Below are 12210 nucleotides of genomic sequence, written 5' to 3'. Positions count from 1 at the left end.
TCTAATAACCATTTTAGGGTGTGGTCACTGCAGCCATCTCCCTCATCACCTGCCTCAGCCAGAAGAACCCCGACGAGTTCAAGACCTGTGTGTCCCTCGCGGTGTCCCGGCTCAGCAGGGTACGTTCTAAATGCCTCGTCTAAACGTTCATACGACCGACGTGTGGAGCGTTTTATTCATGTGATATTGATGATCTGTCTCGTCCAGATTGTATCGTCAGCGTCCACCGACCTTCAGGACTACACCTACTACTTTGTCCCCGCTCCCTGGCTGTCCTGCAAGCTGCTGCGGCTCCTGCAGTGCTACCCTCCTCCAGAGGATGGGGCCGTTAAGGGTCGCCTGGTGGAATGTCTGGAGACCATTCTGAACAAAGCACAGGAGCCTCCCAAATCCAAGAAGGTCCAGCACTCCAACGCCAAGAACGCTATCCTGTTCGAAGCCATTGCTCTTATTATTCATTATGACAGGTACCTGGGACTGGGTGTAATCTGGTTCTTTAATTACTCTTTCAACAGCAGCTTTTAAACACCTTTATAATCACTTTAAAATAATTATGACTAATTATAGGAGAAATGTGGCCAAGTGAAAGTAATTGCTTTCTAAACTTTATAACTGGTGGTCAAAACAAATCATGCATTTCTGATTTTTTGGGCTGGTCTTGTGTATATATAGGGGTCACAACTGCAGATCTGGTCCTCATTATAGACTTGGTACAGTTTTTATGCTTGATGTCCTTCCTGATGGCTAGACTGCCCCCCCCCCCCCTGGACATTAGTCAATCATGTCTATATAGACGCCCAATTGGTTGATAGTACAGCTAAGATTCAGACCTTGGATTGCTAGATCTCAGCAGTAGTGGGCTAGTGTACTGTACCGCTGCACCACTCAAGCGCCCCAAATCATGGTTCTGTCAATCCCAGCAGGTCACTCAGACCCTAAAGGCTTCATGCTTAATCCTTTAATGGTCTGCTCAATCATTGGGTTGAGTTTACTTTGAGTCTAAATACTTGGGTAAAAATAAGCTGTATTTTAATCATCTTGTTTGGGCTGTATCTACTCTTTGATTGACATGTGTTGAACTCAAAAATATTGGTAGACAGTTTTAAGAAAGCAGGCTTTCTAACCTAAAGAACACTGAGGTGTATTTTACCCATGTGAGGCTTCTGTTTCTCTTGGTCGGTAGTGGTGTAGTGATGATGTATACATGAAAAAGTGTGTGTGCCGATTATGTGCATGTTCCTGTGCAGTGAGCCGAACCTGCTGGTGCGGGCGTGCAACCAACTGGGCCAGTTCCTGCAGCACAGAGAGACCAACCTGCGCTACCTGGCCCTGGAGAGCATGTGCACACTCGCCAGCTCGGAGTTCTCCCATGAAGCCGTCAAAACACACATCGAGACGGTCATCAACGCCCTTAAGGTCAGAAGATACACACACAGAAGCACACACACACACAAACACCGGCTATCGGTGAGAGTCTGAACAGAGCGCTGTGCGATTTAATCTTTTAATACATGTTTTATTTGAGTGTTGCTCATGCATGTCTGAGGATTTGATTGGCTGTGTTTAAAAAGCCCCGTTGTCTACTTTATCTGAAGGTTTTTTTAATCTGCACTAACGTAAAACCTTGGGGAGATTAAAAAAAAGTGCAGTTTCATCGAACGTGGCTGGATTTGGTTGCTCTGAGGTTGGTTGAGAGGACCTTGAAGTGTCCTGATGTACTGACTATTGTAAATACTGCAAAATTCCATTTGGACAGTATCTTCTTACAATCTACATTTCATGTTATTTATAGACTCTGCTTTATAGATTTTTCCAACAGGAATTCTTTGGGTGTACGACTGCTGCTTAAATGATTATAACAATATTTATTTTACTATAATTATGCATATTTAATAGCAAACGCATTATGCCTAGTTCACACTACACGATTTTTGGCCAGATTTTCGCTCGGCGACTGATTTTCCGGCGTTTGCGCGGCGATCAAAACTCGGCTCTCAGTCGCCAAGTGTGAACTATCCAACAACTCGACCCGACCGGCTCGGCGACTGGATCGAGTTTTCTAGCACGCCAGATATCTGATCTCAGACGGGCAACTGCGAATGAGTGACATGTCGAACAGCCAATGAGAACACAGGATACAGCGTGAGTGGAAATGCAGGAGAGGACAGGGGCTTAATTAATATAGTTTATATCAGGATACACCGACACACACACGTTTTTTACAGTATTTCTGATTTGATCGTCCTCTACAAAACATAATACCCACGCTGCATACATATACATCAAGTACATTAAGCAAATTTTAGCTTTCATTATTCTAGTCTGCACCCTTGATTTGGCACAGTTTGGCAGGGACAAAAGAGCTCTCGGCACTGAGAGCACTATGACGGGTGTGTTTTCCAATGGCTAGGCTGTTCGGCCAACCCTCCATCAGACATAGCCAATCATGCCTGTATAAATGCCTGACCGACTGACAGTACAACTAAAACGCAATCCCTGGATCTCAGGATTTGTGTAGTAGCTGTTTTGCTGTCTTTGTGAGCTTGTAGTTAGCTGCACTGTTGTTGCATGTTTGCTTTAATAGGCTGGTGGAGAGATGGCTCTAAATGCAGAGCTTATAATGGCGATAAAACACAACACATAGGCTGGTGGTATTATTATTTATTGTCGTCATTATTTATACATTTATAAATGTATCTTTTAGACCGAGCGGGACGTGAGCGTGCGCCAGCGAGCGGCCGACCTGCTCTACGCCATGTGCGACCGCAGCAACGCCAAGCAGATCGTGGCCGAAATGCTGAGCTACCTGGAGACGGCAGACTACTCCATCCGAGAGGAGATGGTGCTGAAGGTGGCCATCCTGGCCGAGAAGTACGCCGTGGACTACTCCTGGTACGTGGACACCATTCTGAACCTGATCCGCATCGCTGGGGACTACGTGAGCGAGGAGGTGTGGTACCGCGTCATCCAGATCGTCATCAACCGTGACGATGTGCAGGGTTACGCAGCCAAGACCGTCTTCGAGGTATGCACGCATCACTTCCTGCTCTACAGAGCTGGTTAGTCTTTATTGGAAATATGATTTATTATAAGTTTTTTTTTTTTTGTGAGTGCAGGCCCTGCAGGCTCCGGCTTGCCATGAGAACATGGTGAAGGTTGGAGGTTACATACTGGGAGAGTTCGGAAATCTCATTGCTGGTGACCCTCGCTCTAGGTGAGTTTTCTAGGTGGCTTATCATGTGGGCGTTTGGGTCAGATGTGGTAACACGGTAAGAAATGAAGATGACTACTTTCATATGAACTTTTTTTCCTTTTCCTTTACTTTATTTACACTGTATGGCCAAAAGTATTTGGACACCAGACCATAAGCTTGCTGGACATCATATTTCAAAAAACAAATGGTTTTGAAATAGAATGACCTCTATGGGATCTTTTCAGCTAAAAAGCTCACAAGACTTTGAAGTATCTCTATAGGAATTTGTGCCCGTTCAATCACAAGAGCATTTGTATGGCTGGTCACAAATTTTGGTCAAGAAAGCCTCAATTGATGGTCCAGTTCATTCCGTAGCTGTTCTGTGAGGATGGGGTCAGGGCTCTGTGCAGGCCACTGGAGTTTCTTTAAACTGAGCTTTTCTTTATGTCTATAGAGTTGGTAGCACATCATTTTCTTTATATAATTGATTTCTTACACTCATTTGCAGGAAATCTGTAATTAAGAGGGCTGCCCCAGTGTCCATTTAGTGCATTTGGAGAATATACTATATAATTCTATATAATATATCATTCTTTAATGATCATGAGATTCTCCTCAGCAGCTCTAGTTTAGATTTAGGGTGCCAGTTTTTGCCATTATGCTCTTTATGTTGTTTCAGAACACACATGCATTGGTGCTTAAAAGTGTTATGGGTTTCAGTTTGCATTGCAGTGATGCTCACTTGTCTTTTCTCTTTCTGTAACTCGCATCTAGTCCCCTGGTTCAGTTCAACCTGCTGCACTCCAAGTTTCACCTGTGTTCGGTACCCACGCGTGCTCTGCTCCTGTCTGCCTACATCAAGTTTATTAACCTGTTTCCCGAGACCAAGAGCACCATCCAGGAGGTCCTGCGCTGCGACAGCCAGATCAGGAACAGCGACGTGGAGCTCCAGCAGAGGGCTGTCGAGTACCTCAAACTCTCCTCTATTGCGAGCACCGATGTACTGGTGAGATGGTCACACACACTCTTAAGTGAAGTGTAAGTTCTATACGTTTACCCATGCATGATGGGCTCACACTGCTGCTTTATGATACGCAGCAAAACCATTTTCTGGTCACTGAGTGTGAAGTTATTAACACTATATTGTTGAATTAAATGAGTTTAAACCTAGAAAGCTCTGCAGAGCTATGAAGCCATGACGAGCGATTCCCACGATACCCGGTGTCACTATTTTGAGCTATATTTAAGGTTGAATTAAACAGTAAGAATCAGTTTCTCTCCACCTTGTCTGTGCTTCGTTTTTTTGTACATCATACAAACAATTTGTCTCATTGGCGGCGCCTTAAAAAGGTCTGCCCGTAGCCGCTCAGGTGGCGCAGCGGTAAAAACACACGCTGTTCACCAGAGCTGAGATCTCGAATACATCGTATCGAATCTCGGCTCTGCCTTGCCGGCTGAGGCCGAGCGGCCACATGAACAGCGATTGGCCTGTTGTTCAGATAGGGGCGGGATTAAGCCGGATGGGGACTCTCTCTCAGACTATTCGATTGCTGTGCACGTGTCGGAGGGGGCGTGGAGCAGCCTCGTCCTCCCCAATCAGGAGCAGGGACCAGCATTAGTGAGAGGATGATTGACGGGCAGAAATTGGACGCGCTGAAGTGGGGAGAAAAAAAATTCTGCTCAAACTGGGTCAGATTAAACTTTGAGCGCATCGACAGCTAATTAAAACCGAGCATCCAAGCAGTAAATGTGTGGTGCGTGACGCATAGGGTAGGGCAAGATCAAGGTAAGGCACATCACCGCTTTCTGTAGGAAACGCGCTTTGCTGTGTGTCATTCTAATTAGAGCAGCCTTGTAGAACGGGAGCAGAAGCAGAGAAAGGGGTCTCGGACAGTGTACAGTATTTCCATTCTGTTTTGTTATATTTGCAAAATGTTCATTGTGGTCATGTTGATGACTTGAGGTGCTAGAGGCAACTGTTAAAGCCTCTGCCAAAATCTGCAGTATTCTGATAGCAAGGAAGTAAAATTGATTGTAAAAATGTTAAACGTACTGCGTTTCCCCACCCCTGAATGGCTACTATTCTACAAAGTGAAATATGTTTGAACCCACAGATGGGGACGAAACGATATAGTTAATATGTAGACCCGTTTTAATAGATGATCCACCCCCACCTACGTTCTCCTAAATTAACACCCCAGGACTGCCTATGGGAAACTCTTAAGGGTGTGTTTATAATCTAGAAGACCAGCTATACTGGTAGCCCCTTGGAACAAATTGTACTTTGATACTGGTTCCTTTGGTGAAGTGTGTTAATTCACCTAAAATCTACATTCCTTATATTTGCAAAACAGGTGGATTGAGTCCTCACTGCTTAGGCAAATATGCAAATGATCGTGACCCGAGTTCCCTTTGTGTTGTTTTTAGAGTCATTTGCACAGATTTGCTTGTCTTAATCTTTTGTGTGTGTGTCCAGGCCACAGTGCTGGAGGAGATGCCTCCGTTCCCCGAGAGGGAGTCCTCCATCTTGGCGAAGCTGAAGAAGAAGAAGGGACCTGGCGCGGTGTCTGGTGGCGAGCTGGAGGACGGAAAGAGAGAGGGAGGGGAGCTGAACGGAGGAGCAGAGCGGCCCGTGGACGGTTCAGCCATCGCAGCATCCAATGCTGTGAGTGCACGACGCACACATTCACTTATCAAACCCACGTGGAGCTTTCTGATGCGCTGGCACTTCGTTGGGAAATGAGTCGGCACAAATATGAGCTTCACTTACATATCGGAAGTGACTTCTCGTTTTCCTGTCCTGCTCACGCGCACATGTGTGTCCATGAACTCTGCGTGTTCTTTATGTGGGAGTTCACAGAAATGCTGCCACTTCCTTATGGTCTTTTTTCGAATTGTACATATTACCTGAATGTTTGGCTCCAGTAAAAGAGATTCCTTTTCAGGATTGTTACATAGAAAACATGAAGGCACTGAGCAGAACCAGTTCAGAATCCAGAATGTAGATGTAGACCAAACCCTTTTGGCCAAGAGTGACCATCTGACCAAGAGATAAATTTCCTTTTCTCTCCTTTCCTCTTTTCCAGTCCACTCCTTCTCCTTCGGCAGATCTTCTCGGTCTTCGCTCCGCCGCTCCGGTTAGTGCCGCTCCACCCATCGCAGGCAGCCTATTGGTTGACGTCTTCTCAGAGGCGGGACCTGCTGCTCCCGCAACCGGGGTCAATGATGATGGCTTTCTCAGGTAAGCGGGACAGTTCTCAATGAGTTCGTCATTCATAATTAAACGGAAATGCAGTTTAATTCTAGTTTAAAGAAGCTCAGTTGTCTCGTCAGGCTTTTTTGCTCTCTCGTGCTTTTTACGTTTCTTTTCCTTGTGTCGTTTGTGTAATCTTGTCTTCTTTATCTTTACTATGTATGTGACTGTCTTTCTTTTTCTCGCTCTCTCTCTCTCTCTCTCTCCCTTCATGTCCCTTTCTGTTCGTGTGCGTGCGTTTGCGTGAATGTGTGCGCGTGTCTTTCTTTCGTCCTCCATTGTCATCGGACGATGGCAGAGATCTGGAACCTCCCACTGAGAGCTCTGACTCCTTGTTGGCCGAGGGTCCTGGTGACTCGGAGTAAGAGGCCGGTGGTTGCTATTGTGTCAATATGCAAAAGCAAACTGTTCAAATGACGTTAGTCGGGTTTCCATGCAGTGCACGCTGTCGATATTTCAAATGCGGACGATTGTTACCGAAATAAACTCGATAAACAGGAGTTTGAACATGTGGTTTGATTTATCCTGGAGTAAAAGTGCTGCTACTGAATCACGTGTCTTATCAGGGAAAAGGCACCTTCATCCACCAGTTTGTCCTGGTCTGGACAGGGCACATTCATCGCAGGGCCCTTTTTCAAACCCTGAGCCAAAAGTAATCGGTCGCAGAGAAAAATAATTATAATTAAATAAACACAAAATTAACTGGTTCATGTGCGCCCCCAAATCGAGGCTTCATGGTACATCTTTGTAAACCACAGTGGGACCAGATTGCCAAAAAATACAGACAAAATGTGGGTTGCTTGAAAAAAAAAAAAAAAGGTTTGGAAAAACCCTGATGTAGACATTCGGTCAGCCGATAGGTGGCTTAATAGACTGCTGGACCACCCAAGTGTGCCTAAAATAATTAAAATATCTCTGTTAATAAACTGTTTTGACCTTATTTGTGTTGCTCTTTATAGCTAAATCACAGATTATTGGCTTTCCCAATTATGCCTGAACCATTATGCGTATTTATGTGCACTGGGTTGATGGAAATTTTGCTAATGACATTTAAACAGAACTTGCATTTAAAAGTTGGAATAAAGAGTTAATGGTTATTGCAGTATTTATTTCTGTTGTATTTGTACTGGACTGTTAACCAGTTTATTAAAAGACTATCGTTTGCACTGAGTTCTAATGAATGCCTAATATTTCTGTGTGGTCTGTGCAGGCTTTTAAATGCTAACACTAATCATTCTGCTCTCTTCCTCTCTCTCTCCCTTCATCACCTTTTGCATCGATGCTTTGGCTGTTCTTCGGCTGTTGCTCGTCTGTCCTTTATTCGTCTCCCACCCCTCGTTTGACTCTCGTCTCCTAAACGTACTCATCCGTCTGTGAACTCTGGATCTGTCCGTCTTGGGCTCTTCCTTCACTCCCTGACACCTCCCTCATTCACGGCTCTCAGCTCTGCTCCTCCTTCTGCGGCCCCTGAGGATCCTGCTCCCGCTCTGCCCGAGTCAGATGAACTTCTTAACAAGTAAGAGTCGCACCGTTGGCCCGTTTCTCTTTTCTACTTATGGAGCTGAATGGTTTGTTTTACTAATATTTAATACACCTTCCTCCCTGATGAAATCCTCACTTCTGCTTTGGTTCCTAAACATTTGATTGATAAAAGAGAATATTTCAGTATTTTGGTCACAAAAACGCCTCGCAGTTTGCTGTATTCTGTTCAATAAAAAAGTGCTTTATGTTCACCTGAATCTCTCTGCATCTGTGAGCAGTTTATATTCACACTTGCTTGGTAAATAAAAATAAAATGCAAGCAGTCTTTAATACCATCTTTAAATTAAACATAGTTTTTCTCCCTTTCGACTGGCTCGGTGAGTAGCACTGTCGCCTTACAGCAAGAAGGTCCTGGGTTCAGTTCCCAGGTGGAGTGGTCCGGGTCCCTTCTTTGTGGAGTTTGCATGTTCTTCCCTCTGCTTGGGTTTCCTCCCACAAAGATGTGCTAGTGAGTTGAATTGGAGATACAAAATTGTCAGTGACTGAGTTTGACATTAAACACTTGAACTGATGAATCTTGTGTAACCAGTAACTACCGTTCCTCTTTTGACTGCCCCCGTATTTAGGGTTGCCCCAGCAGCTCATTTTGGTCCGCATACTTGATTTGGCACAGTTTTAAAACACATCCAGACAAAGCGGGCACTGCCTGGGTGGTCTGGGAAACCAGAAGCACAAAAAAACCACCATCACGAAGGAAGCACGACCTGCTAACGTTTGTACTTTGCTCCCCCTGCTGGTGACCAGTCATTGAGAGGAAGGGAGGGAGGGACAAAACACAAACACACACACACACACACACACACACACACACACCCATGCACACACTATTTCTCTCCAATTACATTTCATTGAATAATAAAAGAGCTAAAGTGCCTGATTTTGTGTTTATAATTTACTTCTGTTCTTTGGGTTCCTCGATCTCCTGTTCTGCAGGTTTGTGTGTAAGAATAATGGAGTTCTGTTTGAGAACCAGCTGCTTCAGATTGGCATTAAGTCAGAGTACCGGCAGAACCTTGGTAAGTAACATTAAATAGAGTTTGTCTTGTGTGAGGTGGATGATGCAGTTTACAATCCGGGGCTGTTATTTGGACCCCAGTGCTGAATTTAAATTCCCTTAAAATACCCATTTCTAGTAAACACATACTGATAATAATAAATAATAATAAATAATAAATAATCACAGAACCGACAGTCTCTAGCAATGTCAAAGACTATAACAAAAATCTTTAACCAAGCCAAAATGAAAACAAATTGGTATAAAAGAGCGCATTTAAAGAACAACACTGGTAAGAACAGCCTAGACAAGGATGATAGACTGACGAGAATGGTCTACCCTTCCTGCTGTGAAAATAACTGTGGTGTAAGCACAGTGTCAAATTACTAAATAAATAAAGAAATTCCCTTAAAAAAAATCTTGACTGCAGTATTAAACTGTATGTAACATCAAACGGTTGCTTGCGGCTGCTTGTGTATAAGGGCAGTTTTATGCCGGATACCCTTTTTGACCCAACACCCCAACCAAAATTAAAGTCAATCATGTCTGTGTAGACAGCTAACCAGCCGATAGCACCGTTGAGATTTAAGTATTGTTCATAGAGACTTGTGTTTTAAATGGTTGAACTACTGGTGTCATAAATAAACGTTGTAGTTGCCATCGCATTGTCTACTTAATGTATACAAATCCCTGCGATGCGTTGGTGTCCTGTGTTTCCCAGTGGAACTGGACAAAGCTGTTGGTTCTACTAATGTGTGCATAATTAATAACCCACTGTGCACTATGATCCCTTTAATGTGCTTTTTGATCCCATTTTGTTGCTCTTGAACATGATTAACTGGTTCTAAAACCATAATCATTTTAAAATAGAAGAAATTCTCTAAGTCTGTGGGTTGATGTGCTGTTATCTGATACGTTATTAGCGTTATTACAGACAGACTGTGTTTATTAGTGATGTGATCGAATGTGTAATGCAGACAGCAGTGAGTCACTTGTCTGCTGGGCAATTATGAATTTTAAAAGCAAGAACCTGGTGGTCCAGACAGATCTGGTTGTACTGGGTGCATGAGGTAGCAATTTGTTCATCACTGACACGTATATAAAGAAAGTGTGTGTGTGTGTGTGTTTCAGGGCGGATGTACTTGTTCTATGGCAATAAGACATCAGTGCAATTCGTCAACTTCACTACCACAGTTACCTGCCCAGGAGAACTTCAGTCTCATATCCTTTATTGAGTCACTCAATCACGCACAATCTAGCTTCTTTATCTCTGCCCTACTCTGCTTTTCTCTTTGATTTTGTTTTAACTTGATTGGTATCACTTATTATTGCAGAGGGTCACATAACTGTAAGACTGTATAAATGAGACTAAATTAAGCATATTTGGTCAAAATGGTGTCAAAATGTTGACGTATATCATACTCCTTTACCACCAACATAGTGCTTTTTCTCCTTAAAGCTTAAACATGTATTTGCTTTCTTATCTTTCATTAAATTGCCTTTCTTCTGTATTAATTTTTCTCATTTTGGACATTTAGAGATTATTTGTAGATATTTCTCAACTCCTCTTGTTGAAAACCAAGTTAAACGCTGACGTGGAAACACTTCAGTCTAGATGCGGGATGCAGTCACTTCGCGGGTCACAAAATCGACATGACTTGTGGGAGATGCAGTTGTACGATTTTACAAAGTACGCCTTAAAGCAGCTTAGACTTTCATTTTAAAACGCCTTTTCATACGGGCCACATAAAATGTCAAGGGGGGCTATGAGTTTGACACGCGGTTTAAAGGGATCCACTGTACAACAATGGAACTCCCGTCTCTGGCTAAGCCAACCCACACTTCTCCTTACCAACCTGCTGCCCCTCACTTCATAATGCACTTCTTCTTAAAAGCTGGTTTAATTATTCAGCCTGGTATGAGGAGCACATTATTATTTATTGAGAAAGATCCTCAATTCTTATTTGCACCTTTGAGGCACCAATTGCAGTGAACCTTTTATCCTACACTGCCATCCAGTGGGCAAATTATTCATTAGATAGCTTTAATTGGTTAGTCTAGAAAGGTTATGTTATTTTCATTAGATTTTTTCTTTGTTCTCATCATAAACCTCCAGTTTATGTTGTGGTTTTGCCCCAGGATTCTTTATCCTGACTGTACTGGCCAGTTAAATGTAAAATGTATTACTAAAGGTCCTTTGGTTTACTGGTTCAGCCTAAATACACGTCTTAAGTTTGTGCTCCGTGTGTGTGTGTGGTAAATCCTTGACTAAATGTACAGCTGAATGTTCAGTTGAAGCCCGTGGACCCGCTGGTGGAGGGCGGTGCTCAGGTGCAGCAGGTCATCAACATCGAGTGTCTGACTGACTTCTGTGATGCACCGCTGCTCAACATCAAGTTCAGGTAACACGTGATTGACACACGTTAACATAGAAACATAGAAATGCCCCGATTCTTTTTAAATACACACGTGATGGGATGAGTTTTTCAAAAGCATCGTAGGATTAAAAGTGTTTTTGAAGGCTTTTGAACCATTATAGAATCGGAAACTGCTCGTAAATGTCTGGCCAGGGTTCTGGCGTCTCTGGTTCCACAGGGAAACACTGGGCACAAGGCAGGAATACCCTACACAGTGTACCAATCCATCCCCCTCAGATATCATGCTCGCTTATAGCACTGCTTAGATTTGAACCTGTATCTGAGCACCTTATTTATGAGTGCCCTGCTCATTAATTAAAATAACAACAATTCAACAAACTGCTGGTTTTTTTTATTTGTTAAAGCAAGAACACAAATTAATACCAGTGCATGAGATCACGTATCACAGGGGCAGCGAGAAGAGACCCTGTCCGACCTTCCCTCCCTCAAACACGAGTTTGGACGCCCGGTTAGGTCGGTGGCTCTGCTGAGATTGGAACTCGTGAGGTGATGTGTTGGCACGTTAGACCGCTGCTCTACCTGTTTGCTTCATCAGGCACTTTTTAAATATATATTTAAAAAATTTATTTTAGGTTTTGATCTTGTCTTTTTGCTGCCCAGGAAAACGTAAAGTTCAAGTGATCTACTCTAGATGTCGCATTGGACACACCAGACTTACACATTCCTACTTGATAAAGGGGGAGGATGCCCCGCGATGCGAATCCTGCCAATTACCCATCACGATTAAACACATACTAACTGATTGCCCTAAGTACCAAAGGGAAAGACAAAAATTCTCAACAGCTGGAAA

At 43.5% G+C, this 12210-nt stretch overlaps 1 protein-coding gene across 2 annotated transcripts in view; it reads left to right on the top strand.

Moving 5' to 3' along the window:
• Positions 1-12210, top strand: part of ap2a1 (adaptor related protein complex 2 subunit alpha 1) — a 32952-nt gene that overhangs the window by 12697 nt on the left and 8045 nt on the right. The window contains exons 5-16 of one of the 2 annotated variants that reach the window (XM_062984923.1): positions 18-119; positions 208-467; positions 1248-1416; positions 2705-3025; positions 3117-3214; positions 3968-4199; positions 5670-5858; positions 6280-6434; positions 7891-7962; positions 8922-9004; positions 10114-10204; positions 11262-11384. In XM_062984923.1, coding sequence (XP_062840993.1) covers positions 18-119; positions 208-467; positions 1248-1416; positions 2705-3025; positions 3117-3214; positions 3968-4199; positions 5670-5858; positions 6280-6434; positions 7891-7962; positions 8922-9004; positions 10114-10204; positions 11262-11384 — 1895 coding nt within the window. The remainder of the gene's footprint in view (positions 1-17; positions 120-207; positions 468-1247; positions 1417-2704; positions 3026-3116; positions 3215-3967; positions 4200-5669; positions 5859-6279; positions 6435-7890; positions 7963-8921; positions 9005-10113; positions 10205-11261; positions 11385-12210) is intronic. The other variant, XM_062984924.1, reaches the window with a different exon arrangement.

Source organism: Trichomycterus rosablanca, chromosome 22 (assembly GCF_030014385.1).
Source record: "Trichomycterus rosablanca isolate fTriRos1 chromosome 22, fTriRos1.hap1, whole genome shotgun sequence".
NCBI classification, from domain to species: Eukaryota; Metazoa; Chordata; class Actinopteri; order Siluriformes; family Trichomycteridae; genus Trichomycterus; species Trichomycterus rosablanca.
The sequence above is the reverse complement of the archived record's forward strand: the minus strand, read 5'-3'. Positions and strand labels throughout refer to the sequence as shown.